The sequence below is a fragment of the Electrophorus electricus genome, chromosome 24 (assembly GCF_041902795.1).
Source record: "Electrophorus electricus isolate QZ-2024a chromosome 24, ASM4190279v1, whole genome shotgun sequence".
NCBI classification, from domain to species: domain Eukaryota; kingdom Metazoa; phylum Chordata; class Actinopteri; order Gymnotiformes; family Gymnotidae; genus Electrophorus; species Electrophorus electricus.
Window position 1 is genome coordinate 9,314,502 of NC_137520.1, and position 24,444 is coordinate 9,338,945.

Consider the following 24,444-nt stretch of genomic DNA (forward strand, 5'->3'; position numbering starts at 1 on the left):
AAAATCAGATTTAAGGTATTGGAATTGAGACAATCATATAATTGAAATAACTGAGTAGAAAACAAATTTTGCCGATAGGATAAAAATATTTGAAATTGGTCTACAATTGTTTAAAATTGTTTATGCCCATGATGTACAGGCATACCCCATAATAAAGAATTTGTATTGGAGTGTACGGTAAATGTAAAATCACTATGCCCAAGCAATTTATATATATAAAATTCATGAACAAATTAATAATATAAAAACAATTAACCATAATTTTCTAAAATTAAATGATTTAAATTCCCCTAAAGAGATCCAAAAGAAACACTCGCTACATCTTATTTCAAACTGTAATATGCTAATGCTAAAAAGTTAAATAACTATAATATGCTAAAATATACATATACAACTGTAGATACAATACTAGTATCACCTGGAAACATCATTATTATTCTGAGCATGTCTAGACAGTGACCCTACTTCAAGAGCCAATTTCAAGGGTTTTTATGTTTGTTTTTTGTTTTTGTTTATTGTACTGAACCAGCTTTGACAGTATAATTGCTGTACTAAAACCTGGCCTGAAAGATGTGGTGAGACTAGATGCTAAAAGCTATAGTCTGATCTCAGTATCAGATGTTGTATACTGTTGTATGTTGTATACAGAGAGAGCTAGCTCTAAAGATCTGAAATTTCAGGCTTCAAGATACAGCACAGCTTGTCCCATTTAGCACATAATTAATATATTTCATTTTAGAAATCATAGAAACTTCCATGATGGTCATTCAGTTGCGTATTTCTGATTGAGGTTTTTGTTTTGGGTTTTTGTTTTGTTTTGGTTTTTTTGGAAGAGAATATGGGTGTACCACAAAATAAATATTTCTGATTAATGCCAAAATGCTATGGAATTTTACTGTAATACATATAAAACACAAACAATAATAAAACATACAAAAAAGCGATTCAAAATTAAAACTGGGGGTGTATTTCTTGCATACAACAGTTGATAAAATATCAAGTTGTGTGATTTTCTTTCTATAGTTGAAGCTGATAGTAGTGTTAATGCTGTTTACAATATGACAGGTATAAAACATTAAGTTTACACAAGTTCACATACATTAATTCAAGTGGCACACATATGTTTAAGGATTACTCTAAATAACTCTAAACCATAAGATTCTATATTTATTTAATAATTGTTATTGTATCATAATCAAGTATCGACATACATAAGACAAAGGGCTGGGATGTTTTGGAGTGTATTCTTTCATCACGTTTGTATCAGTCTTGGGAAAGTAATATGTAAATGCCACTACAGCAGCGAGCGACCGACGTGCAGAGTGGCACTATGAAGATATTCACAGCACTCGTCCACAGTGACCTCACGCAAGGCAAACAGGTGTGACACACTTGTACACAGGGAATTACGCACCTGAGAAAGAGGAAAATTGAGCAAAAATGTGAGAAACTTGTACGTTAGACAAACGAAACACTTTTGAGCCATTAAACTGCTGGTTATGACTTCTGGTAACTTACCAGATGTGCAAAAAGGCCAGCAGGGCGAAGAGGCAGCCCGAGAGGCAAGAGACAGGGACAGCACACAGCGTGGTGAGGCAGCGGTAGCTCCAGATCCGCACGGCCTCAAACCCAATGCCACTGTACACCCAAACGCGATCATAACTGTGTGTGGATGCAGGCTCTGCCAAAACATCACTGAAATCTACCTACACCACCATGAAGAAAGAACGAAACAAAGACAGACCAGTAGCTGATGAGAAAGGGTGCGCAAATGTATCTTCAAATATCTTCAACTACCGTTACTTCCTGGGTAATGCAAAAAAAAAAAAAGAAAAGACCTGACTCTAAGCACCTCTTAATAAATGTTAATATGCCTGTTTTTTATTGTGTATGTAATTAAATCCCCCAGTCATGCGGTCTTACCTTCAAATGACTGTTGACTCCAAAGGGGTCCCTACTTTCAGCATAGATGAGGGAGTTCTGGGATGCAGAAGTGAACTGTGTTGGTGGAGTTGGACAGGAATGGATATTCTTCATCTCTTCATCATCCTCATTTTCATCATCATCTATTTTGCATTCTACCAAGTACTCATCAGACATCATGGTCTGAAGTGCATCAGAGCACAAACACACACACACATACAAACAACACACACACCATCATAACATTCAATTAACAAACACATAATTTAAGGGGAGAAATATTACAGACCAATGTTTACAGACCATTGCAAAGTTCAGTTATCAATACATTATTTAAGGAGAGAAGTCTAATGAATATCTGTTTAGTAAAGTTTTCCATATCAACAACTCTTGAGAGACAAATTGCCCTCTACATTAGAGACACCTTCAAGGCAAACTGAATATATTGTTATTTGCCTAATTTAAAATATATTATTGCATGATCTGGTGTGTAAGGGTTGTATTCCTCAGAATGATGTTCCAACAAATCACAACCGAAAACCATACAAACGATCTTCCACCAAAAGAATGACAAGCTGACTTACCCTGTTCAGATTAATTTAGTCCAGCTTCAGTAACGACGTATACACTCCTACACAGTGAGAGATGAGTTACAGGTTCTAACAGGGTGTTGAGATCCACGGATCCACAGGTCAATCCTGGGCGGTAGATGTGTGTAACTAGCCTTGGTTCTTGCAGTAGATAATAAACTAGAATGTAGAGAAAGACATGAGTGGGGATCCCTTAGTTATCACCTCACGTTTTCTGACCGCTTCCCTGTGTCATATGCCAGAAGCATTAGTTAAGCCTGTACTGTGCCCTATGAAGTATTAGTATGGGGAGTATGGTTATTTTGGGGAGAGAAATCGAAGTGCCTGCAGGGGACTGGAGATCAGGTTACTGCTAGATAGGCTATTCCAAAATCACACACACACACACACACGGGCCACCTTCACTCCACAATTATCTAATAAGAAATTTAAAGAAATTGTATATAAATAAATTAAGATCAAGAGCAAAATGTTGAGTTTTGTGTTAACTGTGGAAATCAAGTGGCAACTCCTCAGCTGAGTAGACATGAGTAGATGTAAAACTAGAAAGGCTTATAAAATGTTTGGCTTTACATAAATAGAACTGTTAAAAAGTTAATGCTCAACCAAATGAAAACTCAACAGTATTTCAGAATCTACATAATTTATTATGGTAATACTGCAATTCATACGACAACAATTATAAAGACATCATGTAACAGAGAAACACATTTTTAGAAAGAATGCATCAGTGAGTAGCGGGGGGGGGGGGCGTTGGGCAAGATGTGTGTAGTAGAGCTTAACAGGAAGTGAGGCATCCTGCACTTCCTATAACCACATCGATTCATTCACAGTTTCATCAGACCTATTAGTCTGTTCCTTTAACTCTCCCTCCCTCCATCTCTACATAGCTACTCTTGAGGTGGGTGGTGTGTCTAGAAACACTTAACTTCACAGTTGTCTGTCAGGCTTTTCGTATGTGACAGAGGAAGCAGTGTTGGTCAGGAGAAAGGCAGCTACAGAGCTACGCTTAATTTGGATGTCCCACCTGTTCCCATGCGAGATGTCTTTCCATTTTTATGTGCGTGTGTCCATATTTGTTTACATGTTTTACTGAGGTACAATGATCTGACCTGAAAATACTACATCACATGTTCACATATGATCACAAGATGAGGCAAAAGAACATTACACTAACATATGGACTGAGCACTGTAAGGACATAACAGATTCTAAAGCTTGCTTTGAGCTTTCCGCTAAGGGACCATTTTCCAGAGCCCTGTATCAGAATCCTATAAAATGCAAATGTCTGTTTCCATTCCAGCGGACCTTAATGTCTTAGTTCTTGGCGACATAAAGCCCTGAATAATGAGATTGTTGCGATTTTGAGCAGTAAGGGATTTGTGGAGTTTTCCCAATAGCGTACCTCCTTCTCGCAAGGCAAACAATTTCAACTTCAAGTCACAAAAATCCAGATAATAATAATAATAATAATAATAATAATAATAATATCTGGAGGAGATTTATGGAGGAAAAAGAATTATTCAAAACAACCAACTTGGCAACTCAACAATAATAATTTGAAAAATATGCAAAAACGACAAATTTTAAAAATAGTTATCTTTACATCCAGATTGGAATTTATGCTTTTTTTTCTGTTTGTTTGTTTGTTTGTTTTTTAATGTTGTCATATATTTGGGCATGGGTGTACATGTCTCATAACCCTGACACAGCATTGGCCTTTTGAGCCCGTAAGTTTGCCATCCATCAGAAACCGATAAGTCTCTATGACAACACAACCTAGCAGTGAAACAGTGAAAGAGATCAGCCAGTCCAGACATCACTGTAATGAATAAACACTAGAACCGGGGAATAATAAATGATCAAAGGAGAGTCTGTTTGGCCATACCCTTTAGTTTATGTTAGTTATGATAGTTAGGTAAGTACAGCTGTAATGTAAGCACATACAAAACCAGCAACATGGCCAGTAATTGGTTACCACAACTAATACCAAATACTTTTATCAATCACTGGTTGTGTTATGGGCACAAAAATGAACCAAAAACCTTTTGCATAAAGCTAAAGGGTTCATGATCTCGAGAACATCATAATGTATGTTTGGAAAAATATATTAATTTCTGCAGTAAGTTTGCCTTCCGCTCAGATTTCCTTCTCTCCGTTGATCAGTCCTGTTGGTCGGGGGGTTTGAAGAGGCCCCTGCCCCTCAGGCCAAAGCCTGTGCCCTTTTTCACTGACTGCCGGGAAGGTGCACCAGAGACCAGTGAAGAGGAGGGAGGCGATGAAGGAGCTGGCGAGTCCGAACTGTCCTGCGGAGACTGGCGAGACAGGAGCTCCTTGAAGACCGAGTTCATCTGCCGAGTGAATTCCTGGAGGAGGTGTGTGTGTGTGTGTGTGTGTGTGTGAGAGAGTGTGTGAGGGGGAGGAGGGGGGGTCAGAGAGAGAGAAATATGTTCAGCACATACCTCATCTTGTTTCAAAATTTTTAAACACTTTAGACACCAAGTCTGCCAGAGGTATTAAGTTAGACCTTGTCGACATGCACAGCCTGTCTGTCAGTAGCTCCGCCTATGGGCCTCAGAGTGTCCAGCGTGTGTCTGCGCTCCTGCGGACTGAAGGACACATACACATTGGCCCAATCAATCAATCGCTCGTGCCTTGGGAGGCAACGTTTTGTCATGCACTCATATTGCTCTAGGCATCCCGTTTCACAAAGGGAAGCAAGGCATAAGAGCTCCCTGCTCTCCTACCCTGACGGTGGCCGGGCTGTGCCGGGTGAGACGCCGGCCGACTGGGGTGCCATGATGACTCGGCCCTCGGGCACCTGCAGTGTGAACTTGCGTCCCGGACTCCCGCATCCGCCGGCCCCGCCTCCCACGAACCCACTTCCGCTGCCGGTCCGCTGGCGGCCCGGCAGAGACGCACTGTCGCTGTTGACCCGCATGCTGGTGACGGCGGACATCAGCACAGCCAGGGTTACACGGCAGCTCATTAGAGTGGTGACGAGGGGATGTGGAGGGGAGAGGACTACTCCGTGGCTTACCGGGTGCCGTGCTCAGCCAGCTGCTGCTCCTCAGCCAGATTGCCCGTGCTGCCGCCTCGACTCTCCTCCCGCTTTCCTCGCTCCTGCTTCCGCTCTGCTCTGAATTAGAGGACGACGGAGGCGAGTTACAGTGAACGCTCTGGATTTAGGCTGAAAAGAAGCCTCTGCAGATGATTAGATTAGGATTACATTACTTCCTGTTATTAAGGGAAAGATGAATATTTATAGTAATTCTCACCCCTCAGGCACGCTGATGTACTTATGAGGGATGAGGCCTTTCACTCCTCCCACTTCTCCTCTCCACCAATCAGGGGAGGCCTTGCTGTGAAGTAGGACGTGGTCCCCCTGCTTGAATGACAGCTCGGCTGGAGACCGTGCAACATAATCAAACAAAGCCAACGCTTCCCACTCTGCACAGCCTCACACACACAGATGCACATATACCAGCGGAAACACCACACAGCATAGCACGTGGCAATAACACACGTGATGGGAAATGTGGCACACACAATGAGCACACAGGAAACACAGTACAGAAAGCAACACAAAATGCACACAAAGATGAGCATACAATACACAGGTGAGAAACAATTACTATTTTATGAAGGACAAAATGCCCAACAATATCCCTTTATTATTTGTATCTAAGGTGTATTCAGGATCTTTGTATATATAATTTTCTCACCATCCTCACTGGGAACATGTTCGATGTCTCCCTCACCCTCCTCTGTAATAGGTTCACTGGAGACACAAAGGCAGACATTATTAGACGCCAATCAGGGAAAACATGCTCGCGGTCATTACAGCAGTGGCAGAAGTTAAGACCCCCTCTGGCTAAAGGGCGAGAGGCTGACCAGTACTCCTGCTCCAGGGTCATGCATTTCTCATAGATGGGGCCGGGCAGCTCAGAGGGCCCGGGGAAGATGCTCTCATGCTGGAGGATCAAGGTCTTGACCAGGGCGTTGATCTGGGGCTGCAGAGTGACAGCGTCACTGGACTCAGCACCTCGCAAAAGGCTGGGCCCGAAGCATACAGCCAGGTTATAGGGCTGCATCATGTTCTCGTCGCTGTACTGAGAGACGCTATAGCACGCACGCATGCACGCACACACACACACATACATACACACACACACACACACACACGTTATAGGGCTGCATCATGTTCTCGTCGCTGTACTGAGAGACGCTATAGCACGCACGCATGCACGCACACACACACACACACACACACACACACACACACACGTTATAGGGCTGCATCATGTTCTCGTCGCTGTACTGAGAGACGCTGTAGCACGCACGCATGCACGCACACACACACACATACATACACACACACACACACACACACACACACACGTTATAGGGCTGCATCATGTTCTCGTCGCTGTACTGAGAGACGCTATAGCACGCACGCATGCACGCACACACATATACACACACACACACACACACACGTTATAGGGCTGCATCATGTTCTCGTCGCTGTACTGAGAGATGCTATAGCACGTACGCATGCACGCACACACACATACACACACACACACACACACACGTTATAGGGCTGCATCATGTTCTCGTCGCTGTACTGAGAGACGCTATAGCACGCACGCATGCACGCACGCACACACACACACACACACACACACACACACGTTATAGGGCTGCATCATGTTCTCGTCGCTGTACTGAGAGACGCTATAGCACGCACGCATGCACACACACACACACACACATACACACACACACACACGCGTTATAGGGCTGCATCATGTTCTCGTCGCTGTACTGAGAGACGCTATAGCACGCATGCATGCACGCACACACACATACACACACACACGTTATAGGGCTGCATCATGTTCTCGTTGCTGTACTGAGAGACACTATAGCACGCACGCATGCACGCACACACACATACACACACACACATACGTTATAGGGCTGCATCATGTTCTCGTCGCTGTACTGAGAGACGCTATAGCACACACACACACACACACACACACACACACACACACACACACACACGTTATAGGGCTGCATCATGTTCTCGTCGCTGTACTGAGAGACGCTATAGCACGCATGCACGCACACACACACACATACACACACACACACACACACACGTTATAGGGCTGCATCATGTTCTCGTCGCTGTACTGAGAGACGCTATAGCACACACACACAAAAACAGGTTATAGGGCTACATTGGGTTCTCATGGCTGTGAGTGAAGCTGTAGCACACGTGCACACGCATAAACACACACACACACACAAAACCAGGTTGTAGGGCTACATCATCATCTCATCGTTGTAGCACACGTTGTAGCACATGCGCGCGCACACAGTAACGGTGTATATCTTTTACCCTGGTTAATTAAACGCCCCGTGTTACACACTAAACTAAAGAGATGCATTTCAGTGCAATATTAAACTAGCATTTCATGTGTGCGTGAGTGCTTGTGCTTGCAGCCTCACTAAAGGGATTACTCAGCATGATGGCAGAAGGCCCACACGACTTACTGATGGAGGAAGGCAAAGAGATAGCGCATCACTATGACAACGGGCCTGGGGAAGGAGGAAACCACCGTCTTTATCTGAGCCGCTCTCTCCGACACGTTCTCGATCTCTGTGGAGAGCATGAAGGCAGTTAGCCTAGCAATCCCTAAACCCAGTCAAAACAATCCAATACGGTACGACATCCTGAAGATCAATAAACATTATTGTATTAAATTGCGCACACACACACACACACACACACACACACAAATGTAACAGACTACTTACGGACACACTCCATGAGCTGAGAGAAGCTCTCTTCTGGAAAGAGAGGCTTCGTGAGACCTCGGAAGTAAAGCTTCAGTACTCCTGCTACAGAATCAATGTCACACTCGCTGTCTGTCAGAGGGTCCTCCCCTGGAAAGAGACACAGCCCACAGTGTACAGCTTGTATACGTCTACAGTATTGTGATCTGTGATATATATTTATATATATTATATATAAGGAGTTTTTTTTGGTCTGCACAGTAGGCAAATGGTATGAATACCGACAGATATCCTCACCACTTTCAAAAGAGTCTCTGATGTTATTGACTTCGCTCTGAGAGCCTGGAACTCTGAATATGCCCTCATGATGCAGACCTGGAAATAAACATGTTTAAAGTACAAACACACTCAAAGGCACTGCACCACTCTCAGGGATTCACAGTATGAGTTGAGCATAACCCTTCTCAAGACTTACCATGGAGGTTGATAAAGCGAATACAGCTTTCCACCACTAGGGGGATCTGCTGTCCAGAGCTCTGACACACAGGACGAGAATAAGAGAAATCACGAGATTTATGGATGGCTGTGGACAACAGCTTAGAGACAGCACAGCAACGGAGCACAGGCATTATAACAGACAAAGACAGGCATTATAAGAGACAAATGGTGCACAGGGAACTCGCACAGGAAAGACAAGTGCATGCAAAGCAGTCGTTTATGAGAAGCCTGCTGAGAGCCATTTGTGTGCATTTAGCTTGGTTATAATGGTTCCAGTTATGAATCTGGGGGGAAAGTCAGGGCACAAAGAGCACGTGCAGGCTGCAGGCAAGACGTGCTCGTACGGCCTGGCGTCAGGCCAGGGATGGCAGTACCTGAGTCCTAGACATCCGCCTCCGTCTTCTGCAGGCGCAGGTGGGGGGGGGGCAGAAAGTGCGACATGGCCAGGAGCAGGTGTGACACAGGCAGACAGAAAGAACCACCAAAAGAAGGCATGCAAAGGAGGGAAAGGGGAAACCAAGTAAAGGGAGACAGGGGTGGATGGAGGAGAGAGAGAGAAAAAACAGAGAATCAGAAGGTCAAATGGAAGGCAGCAGACAACGTCTGAGCAGGACTAGTTTAAACCCGGTGTCTGCTGCAAGATCAACCGAGCTTCGCAAGGGGACAGGACAGCAGAGCACAGATATTCAGAGGAACTCCCCCGTTAGCTCGGCTCGGGGCAACCGTGCTCCCGTTTTTCTGCCGTAAGTGTACATTTCATTGTCAAGAGGATGTCCACATCGATAACTCACTCCGGAGGGAAACTGCGTTGGCAAACGGATCTGTGGTTTTGGCCGTGTTATACAACACTCTGTGGTGAAACACGGCAGCGCACACCATAGATCACTGCCATCTTAAGATCAGACGAGACCGGCCAGCGGTAATCCAGGGTGCGGTCGACGTTCAGTACGGCATTCTGCTACCTCTAATGTGGCATAATGAAGAGTGAGCAGGGACAGGATGGGGTGCTCTGGTGAGGGAGCGAGAGCCAGCCACCTGGGTACCCCACCGGGGGGCAAGCAGTGCTCTGCCCCCCTCCCACCCCAGAGTCTCGGGGTAGGCCTCCCCCAGGGCTAGCGAGGACGCAGCCCGGCAAAGTCCAAGAGGTAGCGAGCGGGCGCGGGAGCCGCCTGCTCCTCATCCTGCTTCATTTCACCTGGCAAAAGCAAGCACTGGACCCTCTTTTATGGCAAATGGCAGCTGTTCAAGTTAGTGACCCTGGCTGGGTTTGCATTAGCAGGCCCAATATACTCAGAATCACACTGGAGAGAGCAGGAGACGCAGAGAGCTGTGGGGAGCATTTCAGCATGGCTAAGACAGAGGCTAAACCTGCCTCCAAGTAGACAGTAATGGCACACCCACAGAGTAGGGCTGGACACAGTATGATTAAGGACCCGGCTTGCACAACTACTGTGTGAAGGCGCAATATGGTGCAATATTTTCCGCAGAACAGCACACAGGACATGGGCTGATTAGTCACAAAGATGTGCAAGTACACATGTACCCATATAGACACATGCATGAGCACATTTACAAAACACACTAACAAATGGGTACTTGATCTCTCATGCAAATACTCTCGCACTCACACACGCACACACACTCATGGTCTCTCTCTCGCACACACACACACCCGCACACACACACACACACATACACAAACACACACACACAGAGTTTCCATTACGCAGAAGCATGCAGAGAGGACAACAGGCACGTTTGGATCAGCTTCTCTCAGAAACAGCAGCTCGATTGGACGTTCTCCTGGAGTATATACGGCATGACGCATCACCTCCGATGTTCGATGCAGTAATTTAACCATGCACACACGAAGCTAAGCCACTGTTCCTGCATGTTTACTGTCCTTAATAAGTGTGCATGAACGTACCCATGGCACACTTATTAAGGACAGTAAACATTTAAAGTCAGAGAGATGAGTCGCATTTAATTACATTTTCTGTCTAGATACAGTCGCCAATTTCCATTTCCAAAGCAGCAAGCGCCCAGCCACAACAAAGGACGGCGCAGTGTTAAGGTTGACAAAGCGAAGCTGGGCACCCGGCCGAGGCACGTGCACGGGCGCGGCGAAGCAGGGAACCGCGCGTCACGGAAGCTGACGGGAGCGAGCAGCGTTACGGAAGCAGGGAAACCGCTCGTCGCGGAAGCTGAAGGGAGGGCGGCATTATGGGAAGGGGCGGCAGAGGCATCTCGTCAGTGCGTTATGGCGACACAACCGGACACTACAGTGGGGCACAGGGCTGTACCTGGATGAAGGAGAGCATGTCTCCGGTGAAGAGTTTGTGGATGTACTGGGAGCAAGGCCTGGCTTTCCGCACGCGCACTGCCCTGCCAGGCTGCATTCTGGGAAACACATACACCGGCAATCCACTGTGACACTATGGCATCAGTACAACACATGCAGTCAAGCACGCCAGCTCCACACAAGCTTGTGGCTCCCATATACCCACTGCGACATGCACACGCGTGTGCTGCCCAGTGTCCCGCCCCATTCAGGTTACTCGTGCGCTCCCCACAGAGCTCAACGCTCCACGAGGACGGTTATACGGCATTCGGGCTTCCTGCTGTCAGCTGCTATGCGTTAATAAGTTACTGAGACCCAGTGCAGATGTTGCTCGATGGCTCCAGATCTGCTGAACATACAGGGAGCCCCAGATAGGCAAACACGACCAGATGTTGCCCCTTGATGTCTCGCGAACAGACAGACAGGCGTCAGACAAAGGAACAGATGGGAAGGGAGTCATACCTTGCTGGATCGCTGTCAGTGGCCTCAGCTGAGGAGGAGAAACGGAGAGAAAGAGGATGAGGTCAAGAAAGTGAGACTAACTTCAGACTAAGCGGATGGTTCTTAACATGGGTCCTGGTTGCTGAGTAATAATTCTGTTTTCATGACTGTCCTACATCATGATGGGCGGTGTGGTGAGCTGCGGTGTCTCTATGACGACACATTATCTGTTAGGCGTTTCTGTGTATTTGGACCCTTTCTGGCAAAGGACATCAAATCTTTTTCGTCTACCTTTCTGTATGGCCTCTTTCAACAAGTCATGTTTGGCCTGGAGTTTGGAGATGAGGGAGCTTCCACTAAGATACTCCTTCACTTTCTGGAAGAAATTAAGAAATGAAATTAAGAAAGTGAATGTCATTGCGCTGCTGTATGCGGCTCGGCCGAGCTTCCTCAAGCCGCAGATCTTTTGGGTTGTGAGAACACCATCCTGTACACTTACAATGAGCCAGCTTTGCATCCACCAATCAGAGTACTCACGGTAAAATAGTAGGTCTCAGTCTCCTGCTGATTGGCCCGACGCTTGGCCAGGCTGGGCTTGGTGCTGGGGCCATCGCCCATGCTCTCCAGGGGGAGGGTGGAGATGTCCGGGATGGGGATGCAGTCGTCATCGCTGATATTCTCTAAAAGGGCTGTAAGGGTTGCCTTGAGTGTTTTACTGACCTATGAGAAATAAAACAGTGAAAGATGGAGAGTATGTGATACATTTCATTACTATGGGGGGGGGGGGTCTCCTACTTCCTACTCCTACACTACTTTTTATATCCAAGTATCAAAGTTTATATATATTTGACCAAATTGATACAAAAAACCCCACTGTAATAGCTCCAAGACATAAAGTAATGAACTTTGATACACAAATGTTGGGGAACTGTAACTGTTTAATCTTTCTCTGGCCTTGTCTCAGTGAAGCATCACCTGCTCATTTAAACAGAATATGATGGTTTATTAATGTACAGTGTATGAGGTGTGAAGTGGAACGTGTTTAGGTAGGTATGCATGTACCTCCTCAGTTTCCAAGGTAACAGCAGCCAACCTAGACTGCAACTGCTGGAATCTGGTATCCATCTCATACCTCACCTGACAATCTGCGCTCACCTCACAGACCTACCACGCATGCGCGCGCACACACACAACATACACACACAAACACACACACACACACACCCAAACAAACCCACATGCAAAAATTAATCATCTTTAGGTCAGTGTCATGACGCTCATGATGACGAGCCTTCTACAGTGCATCCCAGCAGATCTCCTCAGGAGAGCGTCTGCCCACGCATTACCTGGTCGCCCTCGTGTGGCTGGTGCTGGAAGCGGAAGGGCAGGCAGAAGGTGACGTTGTGCGCCTGCAGCAGGGCGTCCCGGTCCTGGTTCTGGTCCAGGCCACTCACAGCGCCCTCCAGCTGCTGCAGGCCATTCTTCAGGTTCTGCATGGCCCGGCTCCTGTTGGACAGGTAGCCACGCATCACCCTTGTGACTGACAGGTGGTAGCCGAGGTCCGTGCACTGCACACAGCATCGAGGAGACACAACAACACAATGAGCTGGAGAAATGGAGCACTAAATTTCGCAACTAGACTGTTATCTATATATTTGTCTATCGGTCAAGAGCTATACAGATATCTATATTAAAACATTTTTTTTAAATCAAATAATTAACCCTTTTGAAGTTTGTCATTTATTGTTGATAGCCCAGCCATCATGTTACATTGTGTGCCTCAAAAACAAAAAGGATTGTGGCATACGGGAATACAAAAAAAAAACAACAAGTAACTGGATACCCCTAGATATTTTCCACAATGTGAAACCATGCCATATGACCGCACAGAACCGTACTAAGGGGAAGTGGAACAGGGAACCAAAACAGACACAAAGTCCGGAGGTGATCCGGGGAAGATGCTCACATCAATCATAGTGCATATGTCCTCTAGATAGTACTTATTCATGGCAGCATTGGCAGCAGCGAGGTTCAGCAGGTAGTCATTGCGAGCTTTAGTACACTTCAGCTGAGTCTCTTGGACTTTCCCTTGCCTCTGTATAACACACACACACACACAGGAAACAGTGGGTTACAGTTAAGTGCTCTTTCCTGTGCCATCGTCAGAAAACTGAAAAACACGGTGGGCTCTACCTTCTCCATTAGCCTCTCCATCTTCTTTACTGAGCTGCGCCTCTGTCCCGCTGCTTGACCGAGACCGAGGTCAGCCGACTTGCCAGTGTGTCTCTCCTCCAATCGTGTGGCTTCTTTAAGCTTTCCCTCGGCGGCAAGACACTCAGTGTGATATTGATGATAAGTTTTTAGAGCCTGCAGCAAACATGAATAACGGCACAAATGACTTGCCTGTACTGCTTTATGACTGAATAACACAGGCCTAAAATAATTTTTCTGCTGTGCTATTTTTTCCTCCTGATCAATGTAGATGCTACCAAGGGAAAGTATCTTAGTTCTCCAGCCACACTGACTAAAAAGCTGAAGGCAGATTTGTAGAACCCTACCCCCATACACTTGAACACAGCACCAAAGACCAAGCACACACAAGCCAAAAGGTCTTCAGCCAAGCCAATTGTGAAAGGCAAGCTGGTGTATGGCCATCGGAGGGTGCAGACCCAGGAGCTGTAACCTGCACCCAGCCAAAAAGGATCATGGGGTTGAGGGGTTTATGTAAGGTCATGGACAGCCCCAGAAAGCAGGAAGACGCTTGAAATGAAATGTCCCTGCCACTAGCTTAACATTGCTTAGCCTAGCATAGTCCTGCCATAGCCTCTGACTCACCGTCTGCAGCTCAGCCGTCACCTTTAGGAGCTCATCCTGCATCTGGAGACCCACTTCTTTGCTCTGCAACATAACCAAACTTTAACACCAGCCTCCGCACCCATGGGTGAAAAAGACTATTGTGTGTATATGCGTATGTATGTAGGAGAGAGGGAGAAAGTGTATGTGTGTGAGTGTGTGTATGTTTGTATACATGTTTGTGCATGCTTGTGCCTATATGTGTATGTACGGGGGGGGATGCGTGCGCGTGCATGCACCTTCTTGGCCAGGCGGTGTGTGTCCTCCATGCAGTGAGAGAGCCGCTGCGTGAGCGTCCCGCTGCAGATCTCGCTGAGGGAGCTGTGGTCACGGCTGTCCTGCCTGGTCTGATTCAGTAGCTCCGTCCAGCACTGCGAAACGGACAAGTCCGTCTGCTCCTTCCTGAAAGGCCGAGCGGGACGTTCAGCGGGACCCGCGCGAGCACACGTTGCGTGCAGATTTTCGGAACACGGCAGCGACGCCACGTGACGGCCGTTGCCGCGGTGACGGGGCAAGTGTGCGGGTGCGGGGGTTACGTACTTCTTGGTCTTGAGCGTGAACCTCTCGCTGAGCTTCTCCAGGGAGCGGGCGTACTCCGCCTCGATCTCACCGCGGCGTCGTAGGTAGTCGCTCAGGTCTTGCAGCTGCTGGGTCTTCTGCTCCAACTGCGCATCCAACACCTTTAGCTGCTCCGAGAGTTGACTGCGAACCTCTGAGAGGGATGGGCAAGAGAGATAGAGAGAGAGAGAGAGAGAGAGAGAGAGAGAGAGAGAGAGAAAGAGAAAGAGAGGAGTCAGGCATAAAAAGGACAAAATGTCCATGACCTCTTCATCTCACTGCATGTCTGTCTTGTTCTCTCAGAATACACACAGCCCGGAGCTTTTGGACTAGAGGGCACAGCATCTCTGACGCAGTCTATAAATACAGCCGCATAGCACAGCCACTCACTCTGCATGCCCTGACAAACGCAGAGAACATAGATAGAAACATGCCCGAGGACAAAGTGAGTCAGGGGGGAAGAGAGTGAGATAAAGTGAGCGAGAGGGGAAGAGAGTGAGATAAACAGAGCGAGAGGGGAAGAGAGTGAGATAAAGTGAGCGAGAGGGGAAGAGAGTGAGATAAACAGAGCGAGGGGGAAGAGAGTGAGATAAACAGAGCGAGGGGGAAGAGAGTGAGATAAACAGAGCGAGGGGGAAGAGAGTGAGATAAACAGAGCGAGGGGGAAGAGAGTGAGATAAACAGAGCGAGGGGGGAAGAGAGTGAGATAAAGTGAGCGAGGGGGAAGAGAGTGAGATAAACAGAGCGAGGGGGAAGAGAGTGAGATAAAGTGAGCGAGAGGGGAAGAGAGTGAGATAAACAGAGCGAGGGGGAAGAGAGTGAGATAAACAGAGCGAGGGGGAAGAGAGTGAGATAAACAGAGCGAGGGGGAAGAGAGTGAGATAAACCGAGCGAGGGGGAAGAGAGTGAGAAACAGAGCGAGGGGGAAGAGAGTGAGATAAAGTGAGCGAGAGGGGAAGAGAGTGAGATAAACAGAGCGAGGGGGAAGAGAGTGAGATAAAGTGAGCGAGAGGGGAAGAGAGTGAGATAAACAGAGCGAGGGGGAAGAGAGTGAGATAAACAGAGCGAGGGGGAAGAGAGTGAGATAAACAGAGCGAGATGGGAAGAGAGTGAGATAAACAGAGCGAGGGGGAAGAGAGTGAGATAAACAGAGCGAGGGGGACAGTCGAAGGCCCGCCCACTTCCCCCTTTACCTTTGATCTGCGTCTCATACTCCGCCAGACTCCCCTTTTCCTTCTTCAGCTTCCCGTGGGATGCCATGGTGTGGTGGGAGTGACAGCGTGGGTCCTGTAAAGTCCCACAGAGTCCTGCAGCTTCTGCCTGTCAGGTGTTAAAATGGGACGGCTGCACGGGACGTGCCTCTCCGCTCGACGGGGTGGAGGTGGAGATGCTGGTGGAGGTCCACAGTGCTGCAGTTGGATGCGCCTGCACTGGTTCTCTCCCTCGCTCTCTTTAAGCAGAGATATGGCTGCCTTGGTGCATGCGCTGACAGCCTATCAAAAAACGCTGCCTCTCGATCTTCTGTGCCCTCTGCCGAAACCGAAAAGAGAAGTGCGCGCGGGTGTGTGTGTGTGTGTGTGTGTTTGACGTAGCAGTTCCCCCAGTCCTTATTTTCTAGCTGAAGGGTGAAGCTCCTTTATGTGTGCTTTTATGGTTTCAGTTTTAGGACGCAGTAGGTAGGAGGCTTGCTAGCTTTCCCTTCTCTGGCTCATGAGTTGGGGGATGAATGTGATTGTCCTCACCTGGGAAACACAGACAGAGAGAGGACAGTAATTCGGAGCTGACCCAGAAGGCCTGGCCCAGCAGGCAGAAAACAGTTAACTCCAAATCACCTCCCACATCCGCTACAGCTCAGACTCTCACCAAGACATCCTGTTAATATGCAAGCACTGAAATGTATGGGCTGTTATCTAGATGTGTTACTTATAGAGGGTTCCTAAAGTATTCACGCATTCACAATGCACTGTATCTTTTCTAACCATATTAGACGCATCAGTCTCGAGACAAAGGCCACCTCTCCCTTCCCATCATGCATCATTATATTTTCCTCTACATGGTACAACTCTGCACAGCTTCTGTGATGAGTAGGTGCTCATCCAAAGATCTTTTCGCCACATCTCTCCTTTTTAACTGCCAACTCTCAGCGCAGCATCCTTTACAAACTGCTCGCCATGGTGGCATAGAAAGTGCTGCTCTAGATTGGTCTAAACCAGAGCCACTTCTCTTTGGTCTGCCATCTGTGGTAATGGGGCGCCTTTATGAGGAACGGTTTTCTTCGAGCAACCACATGGGTCAGTTGTGTGAGTGACGAGGGGTTGCCGCAATCCGCTGCTCAGCGAGGAGTCCAGGTGGGGGTGGCTGTCAGTGGGACGCCCCTCGTCACCACGGGAGCCAGGCTGGAGGCATGGCCTGCTCTAGGCAGGGAGGAGGTTGACAACACATCCCTTTTTATCCATGTTGTGGACAAAACCCAAATCCCATGATTTTTTAAAAACTTTTTTTTGGTCATATGGATTGTTTGGTCAAAAGCTTGTTTGGACTCTAGATTACTGTTCATTTTTATCCACCATACAGAACTTATGAATTTCTTTGGACATTGGAAAGCAGTACGATTTAGCACAGGTAGCTGTAACCCAACCTGTTAATTGTGTATTTGTCTAGTTTTGTATGTTCTGGTTAGTATTCGGTACATATGCAACTAAACAGGTTTTTTTCCTTCCTTCTCTAAAAAATGAGGAAATTCTGTTACCGTATTCGTATTCCAGACCACTATAATGCTTTCCGCAGTGCAGTTTAAAATTACTCTTCTTGTTTTAGTTTTGCTTACAGTTTTGTTACAGTTGTTGCCTCTCAGCATAAGAATGAAAAAGAGCCAAAGGTAAAGGGGGGTGGATCAGGGGATCCTGTGGGCTGCATCAGTACAGGGGTTGTGTTGGTCCTAAAAGAGGGAGGTAGGGCCTAACTCATTTCCTCCCTCCCTCCCTCCCAAACACACACACACACACACACACACACACACACACACACACACACACACACACACACACTTACACACACACACACTTACACACACTTACACACACTTACACACACTTACACAAACACACACACACACACACACACACACACACACACACACACACACACTTACACACACTTACACACACTTACACACACTTACACAAACACACACACACACACACACACACACACACTTACACACACTTACACAAACACACACACACACACACACACACACACACACACACTTACACAAACACACACACACACACACACTTACACAAACACACACACACACACACACACACACTTACACACACACACACACACACACACACACACACACACACACACACACACACACACACACACACACACACACACTACAGTTTTAGGCTTAAAGCATTTGATGTGGCTTCAGAATATGTCATAGAGGGGTTTCTCATCCCTCTATATAGAGAGTGGAACAGATCTTACATAAAGAAAGCTTTTGTGTGTGTGTGTGTGTCCCAAGATGTCCCTGTAGTGATGATCTGTAAGTACATACATCTCTGCTCTCTTCCTCCCTTTTGCTAGCTGAGTCAGCCCTCAAACCTTCCAAAACAGGCACAAGGGCAAAGTTTAAAGGTCAAAATCCTTGGCTAGCCAATGAGAACGCACAGTTAATTATGAGGATGCAATGATTGATTTCTGACCAGTCTAACAGCTTATCATGCATGTTGCTGCTACGCCAGCTAATATGCCACTGTGCATTCAAGTACATTACATCTGGTTATACTTTTATGCATTATGCACAGAGGCAAAAGCAAGCAAATCTAATGAAAGCACACACACTAACACTACACTGCTAGAATCCAAAAAACAAGCTTAGAAGACTGCAAGTCGGTAGAAATAAATTTTCCCCGCACCTAATAACATAATCCATTTAGAATTGATATCTCCTCGGATCAGAGTATTGTGAGCATCGACTGTCATTTTGTACTGTTCGATTTATTCTAAAAGTGATATATTAATCATGCAGCAGTGCATGTGTGTCGAGGGGGTACAGTCCTGACTAAACAGCTATGCTTGCTTAAACCTGATCTGGCTGCTGTATTGAGTTAAGGAGCCGTGTGGAATTAGAGATCCATAGGATCAATCCTGTTTTATGCTCCCAGTGGGGAGAAGATGAAACTGAGCACTGGGTCTTATCTCTCTGAGCAGGGAACTAGCTCTTACTTACACACACACACACACACACACACACACACACACACACACACACACACACACACACATACACATACACATACACATATACACACACGCACTCACATGCAAAATTCAGTATACTGATTGACACATAGTCATTCTCTTTCCTTCTCTCTCTCTCTCTCTCTCGCTCGTTCTCTCTTTCTCTGAGAATAACACGCTAATGTATGAGCACACATACACACACAAAAAGAGAAAGTAAACCGAAAAGCAAGCCAGCACTGGCAAATGCACAATGTACTTATCTCACACTTTCCACAATGTGTTTTCAGCTATGTCGGGGCTGGTTAACACTATGTGCAGCAGGACTCTGTAGTAGATCTGAGAGATACACCACTGAAGCAGTTTAACAGTGCTGTTTACAGAGTGAACAAAACCGGTGTCTCTTTGACACACATCACAGTATCGGGAACTGGGATGAACTCGCTAACACACCCCACCATAAAAAAGGTGATACGCATACTCCTTTGCTACCTCTGCTCGTCTGCACTGCGGCCGGTCGTTGCTTACGCCGTTGCAGTGCACAAATGCGCGAATCCCACGTAAATCATTCGCCAGAAAAAAGACAAACAACCCATTAACGGTCTCAACGACGCCGTGCCGACGCCGTGCCGCCGCCGCGCGCAGAGCCGATCGAAACCTTTTGTTTCCGACCTGACACGCTGCGTGTAACGTATCTAACAGTCGGTCTGCAGGCTTATGAACTGCGCGGTGTGCTCGCGACCTCCCGGCACTACCGTCACGCGCGCTCACACCCCTTAGCGCAGCCGACAAATGACTCGCGTGCTCCCGCTGCTGCAGCCACGCGCCAGCTCCCTGCTTATATCAAAGTCCGCGGCAGGCCTGCGCGCACCCGTATCAGCATGCGAGCTCCCCTAGCACGGCCAGATAAGGAATCGGAAGTCAGTCCTCGGGACTAATGACCGAGCTTCATCAAAACGAATAGCGGCCGACCGCTCCATCACGATCGCCGATAAGTCAATGAATAGCTTTACGTGAGGGATCTCTAAAAAGGTGAGTGACTGACTAACTGGGGTCATATCTGCTCTGTAATGAAACGGGTCGTTGTCTGGAACTGACAGATTAAAGAGACGGTGTGCAGTGAAGGAAGGGGGCGGTATGATGAGCGACAGATACAGGCTGCGGGAGCGTAGTCCGCTGCAAGAGGCAACGCGAGATTTGACAGGCAGCGAACAGTGCATGCTGATCTGAGACCTGTCATGTGATTCACCAGTCCAGTTGACTCTTTTCGGTGCACTTAAGCACGCGCGCACGCACGCTCACATCCACACCCTGTATAAATAGCATGTGTCTTCAGAACATCCTCTCTGTAAAAAAAGCCAGGCTTGTGCTCCTGCCTTTTGCTCGTCTCCGAGTGTCTCATTTCATCCTCTGTGTCTCTATCTCGGCCTGAGGCTGTCCAACTCTTGGCCTGCCCTCTCCACATGTCATCTGTGGGAGAACCTCAGCAGGGGGTGGTCCACTGCACTGGCCCAAACACTTATCTTCACAGGGTGAGAGAGAGAGAGAGAGAGAGAGAGAGAGAGAGAGAGAGAGAGAGAGAGAGAGAGGGCACAAAGCCATAAGTGAAAGAGAAAGACATAGTAAGATTGTTTAAGAATGAGATGGGCATTAATGACAGGGAGCAGGGGGAAGAGAGGGAGGGAGGAGCAGAGAGAGGAGTAGAGAGGAGGAGAGGAGCAGAGAGAGGAGCAGAGAGAGGAGCAGAGAGAGGAGGAGAGAGGAGGAGAGGAGCAGAGAGAGGAGTAGAGAGAGGAGCAGAGAGAGGAGCAGAGAGAGGAGCAGAGAGGAGAAGGGAGAGGAGAAGAGAGGAGCAGAGAGAGGAGCAGAGAGGAGAAGAGAGAGGAGAAGAGAGGAGAAGAGAGGAGAAGAGAGGAGCAGAGAGGAGGAGAGGAGCAGAGAGAGGAGAAGAGGAGCAGAGAGAGGAGCAGAGAGGAGAAGGGAGAGGAGCAGAGAGTAGAAGAGAGAGGAGAAGGGAGAGGAGCAGAGAGTAGAAGAGAGAGGAGAAGAGAGGAGCAGAGAGAGGAGCAGAGAGGAGGAGAGGAGCAGAGAGAGGAGCAGAGAGAGGAGCAGAGAGAGGAGTAGAGAGGAGGAGAGGAGCAGAGAGAGGAGCAGAGAGGAGGAGAGGAGCAGAGAGAGGAGTAGAGAGAGGAGCAGAGAGAGGAGCAGAGAGAGGAGTAGCGAGGAGGAGAGGAGCAGAGAGAGGAGCAGAGAGAGGAGCAGAGAGGAGAAGGGAGAGGAGCAGAGAGTAGAAGAGAGAGGAGAAGAGAGGAGCAGAGAGGAGCAGAGAGAGGAGAAGAGAGGAGAAGAGAGAAGAGCAGAGAGAGGAGAAGAGAGAGGAACAGAGAGAGGAGAAGAGGGTCTCCTGCATTCTGGCAGCTGGAGCTGAGGCTGATCGGGTGATTGGGAGGTGAAACCAGCTGCCTGATATGAATCTGTCCTGAGACATACAGAAACAGGAAGCAACCTCACAGCACTCAACGGTCTGTGGATTTTTCCTTTTAAAGCCTTTAACTATACTTCTCCAACACATGCATGCACACACACGTATGCACGCGCACACACACGCGCGCACACACATACACACACACACACACACAAACAGAACAACTCAAATGGCTAAAATATCCTCTCTGTAAAATCAGTTATTTTTTACATAATGTACATGCTGCATATAAAGTGGTGAGTGTGCTCCGGATCCAAGTTTAAGGGTGTCTGTAAATGCCACTCACTTAAATACACAGATGTGTGCACTATTCACATATTAGTCATTAATTACACAATACAACAACGTGTACACCCTTCAAAAATATGCACACACAGTCAGACACATATTCGCTAAATGACAGATGGACTGGAAAGAAAATACTCCCACCTCATAAATACTGTGTCTCTCTTTCTCTCGCTCTCGCTCTCTCTCTGTCTCACACACACACACACACACACACACACACACACACACACACACACACACACACACTCATACACACACACACACTCACACACACACACACACACACACACACACACACACACACACACACACACACACACTCACACACTCACACACACACTCACACACACACACACACACGAATGCCCACTCTGTGTGCATGTGAATCAAAGGGGTAGCAATGTTCTAGGCATGAAAAACCATGGACATACACACACAGACACACAAAAGCATACACACAGTTTGACACACTGACAGAGCAGAGACTAGATTCATATGCATCAAAAATAAACACCAAAATCCCACCTCATTCTCTGTAGTCTTCTGTTCTCTCTCCCTCTCTCTCTCACTCTTCCTCTCCTCCTCCCCGGCTCTCCCTCCCTCTCCGTCGGACACAGAGAACACTGTGTTTGAGTCACACAGATTTCATGGAGTCAATTAGATTTCCCTCTGACACGTTCAGCTCTTTTTCCTCTCTTGTTCTTTTTCGTTCTCTTTCGGAGGTGTGCGTTCAGAAGAGCCCTCTTCTCTCTTCCTCTCATTCACACACACATACATGCACACACTCAAGAAAACAGCTCGTCCCCTCTCTCTCTCATACACATACAAACATGCACGAGTGTGCAGTCAGACACACTCCCCCAATCCGGCACCGAGAGAGAATGTCAACGCTCAAGCCCCGCCCCCGCCTCCCCCTGCAGGCTGGCTATAAATACAGGGATGGATATGAATATGTTGTCTTGTTCCCTCACGCTCTCCTCCATCACCCATCCCTCACGACCCCCCTTGCTATGAGACGCTTCTCCTATGACCTTGCATTGTGCTCACTGGCTAGCAGTCTGCACATACGTGCGTTCCTTTAGAATACACATGCAGGCATGTGTGCACACACGCACCACACACGCAACCCTGTGCATGCCCTAAGCTATGGGGCTAATATACAGTAATGAATCGCACAGAGGTTTCAGCCCTGCAGATGATATGGCCATAAAACTGATGCTGGGTGTGCGAACGTGATTAAATCGATTATATGGATGGCTGGGTGATAAAAGAATCTCCCCACCACTACCTCCCCAACCCTTCGCACGACAGCAACAGCTCCACCTGGTGCCTCTGCTTGAACAGACACAGCCACTTCCTAAACCCAGTGACCTCTACACACACGCGTCTCACAGCCTGCACTTAGACTGCTGCTCTCATGTCTAACACTAACTAGCCACCTCATCATCTCTCCTGCTTCAGACAGCCCCACTTAGTACATGCAGCTGTTTTACACATATCTGACTAGCTAGTAGTGTCTGTTGTAATAGTATCACAGGGCCATTTTATGGCAAGAGCACCAAAACCCAGTATGCACCTTGCAGGAAAGGAAGGCTTCGACACAACCACACATGACACAGAAGGGCACTCAGGAAGCAGGTTTGCACGGCTCAGAGTGACATTCCAACCAGAAGGGGATTTGAAGGATGGGTTTGGGGTTAAAGAGTTCTAGATTGTAATGAGCCAGCATCGATAAGATTGATATTTTGCACTTTCCTGGGTGTGTTCTTATATGATTTACACAAAAGCAGAAAAACCACATAAATAAGCATGAGTCGAGCCTGCCTTGGAGGTTTTATCTGCATGTGACCTGGGAGCTTGAGGGTCTGGGAGCTATAAATATAACATAGTGTGTGTGTGTGTGTGTATAATACATAATGTGTGTGTATACGTATAAAGTAGAGGCGGGGGCATACAGTGCTGTGCTTTTAATAGGTGCAATGGGATGGAAGGAGCAGCAACTGCTCTGCTGAAGTCTTAGGGGTGAGCGGCAGCAGAGAGAAGTAGCACACCCTCTCAACCCTGCTTTCCTGTGCTTGTTTCCTTCCTCTGTTCGGCTACCTCAGCCTTGTGCTCTGCCTCAGTTTGCCTCTGAGACTCAGGATGTGGTGACAAGACTGCAAACGTAGAGAAAATTTGAACTCCAGAGCTTATCCTTCAATCAGAACCGCACCTGTGAAAATGCACACATATTAGTTGATATCTTCCATTTTTATATATATATATATATATATATATATATATATATAGATATATATATATATATATATATAGATCCACAGCTGCATATGCACATGTCCTGGTAACAAGTTGCCTGCCAAGTTGTGAATGATCTCGAGAGACTCCACACTTCCAGCTATAGT

General features: G+C 47.2%; 2 protein-coding genes across 8 annotated transcripts; both read right to left on the reverse strand.

Moving 5' to 3' along the window:
- Positions 1-861: 861 nt before the first annotated feature.
- On the reverse strand, positions 862-2,816 carry cav4b (caveolin 4b). The gene is made up of 4 exons (XM_027026946.3): positions 2,508-2,816; positions 1,924-2,106; positions 1,519-1,706; positions 862-1,414 (listed from the first exon to the last, which is right to left on the reverse strand). Exons 2-4 carry the CDS (start codon positions 2,101-2,103, stop codon positions 1,264-1,266), a joined length of 519 nt encoding a protein of 172 aa, XP_026882747.1. The 5' UTR covers positions 2,104-2,106; positions 2,508-2,816; the 3' UTR covers positions 862-1,263.
- A 323-nt stretch (positions 2,817-3,139) lies between these two features.
- On the reverse strand, positions 3,140-22,895 carry arhgap4b (Rho GTPase activating protein 4b). 7 transcript variants are annotated; one of them, XM_081706990.1, is made up of 25 exons: positions 22,568-22,895; positions 20,646-20,792; positions 16,209-16,757; positions 14,998-15,169; positions 14,697-14,859; positions 14,440-14,502; positions 13,798-13,971; positions 13,571-13,699; positions 12,951-13,172; positions 12,667-12,768; positions 12,142-12,324; positions 11,896-11,980; positions 11,626-11,653; positions 11,126-11,222; positions 8,800-8,860; positions 8,622-8,699; positions 8,346-8,474; positions 8,082-8,187; positions 6,408-6,635; positions 6,239-6,294; positions 5,792-5,972; positions 5,554-5,652; positions 5,261-5,455; positions 5,041-5,122; positions 3,140-4,879 (listed from the first exon to the last, which is right to left on the reverse strand). In XM_081706990.1, the coding sequence occupies exons 3-25, from the start codon at positions 16,273-16,275 to the stop codon at positions 4,676-4,678; spliced, it is 2,904 nt and encodes a 967-aa protein (XP_081563116.1). In that variant the 5' UTR covers positions 16,276-16,757; positions 20,646-20,792; positions 22,568-22,895; the 3' UTR covers positions 3,140-4,675. The 7 variants fall into 7 exon arrangements, with proteins under 7 accessions (XP_081563116.1, XP_035378325.1, XP_035378324.1 ...); XM_035522432.2 differs by lacking the exons at positions 11,126-11,222; positions 20,646-20,792 and adding an exon at positions 9,197-9,224 and having other exon boundaries at positions 5,792-5,963; XM_035522431.2 differs by lacking the exons at positions 11,126-11,222; positions 20,646-20,792 and adding an exon at positions 9,197-9,224.
- Positions 22,896-24,444: the final 1,549 nt, after the last annotated feature.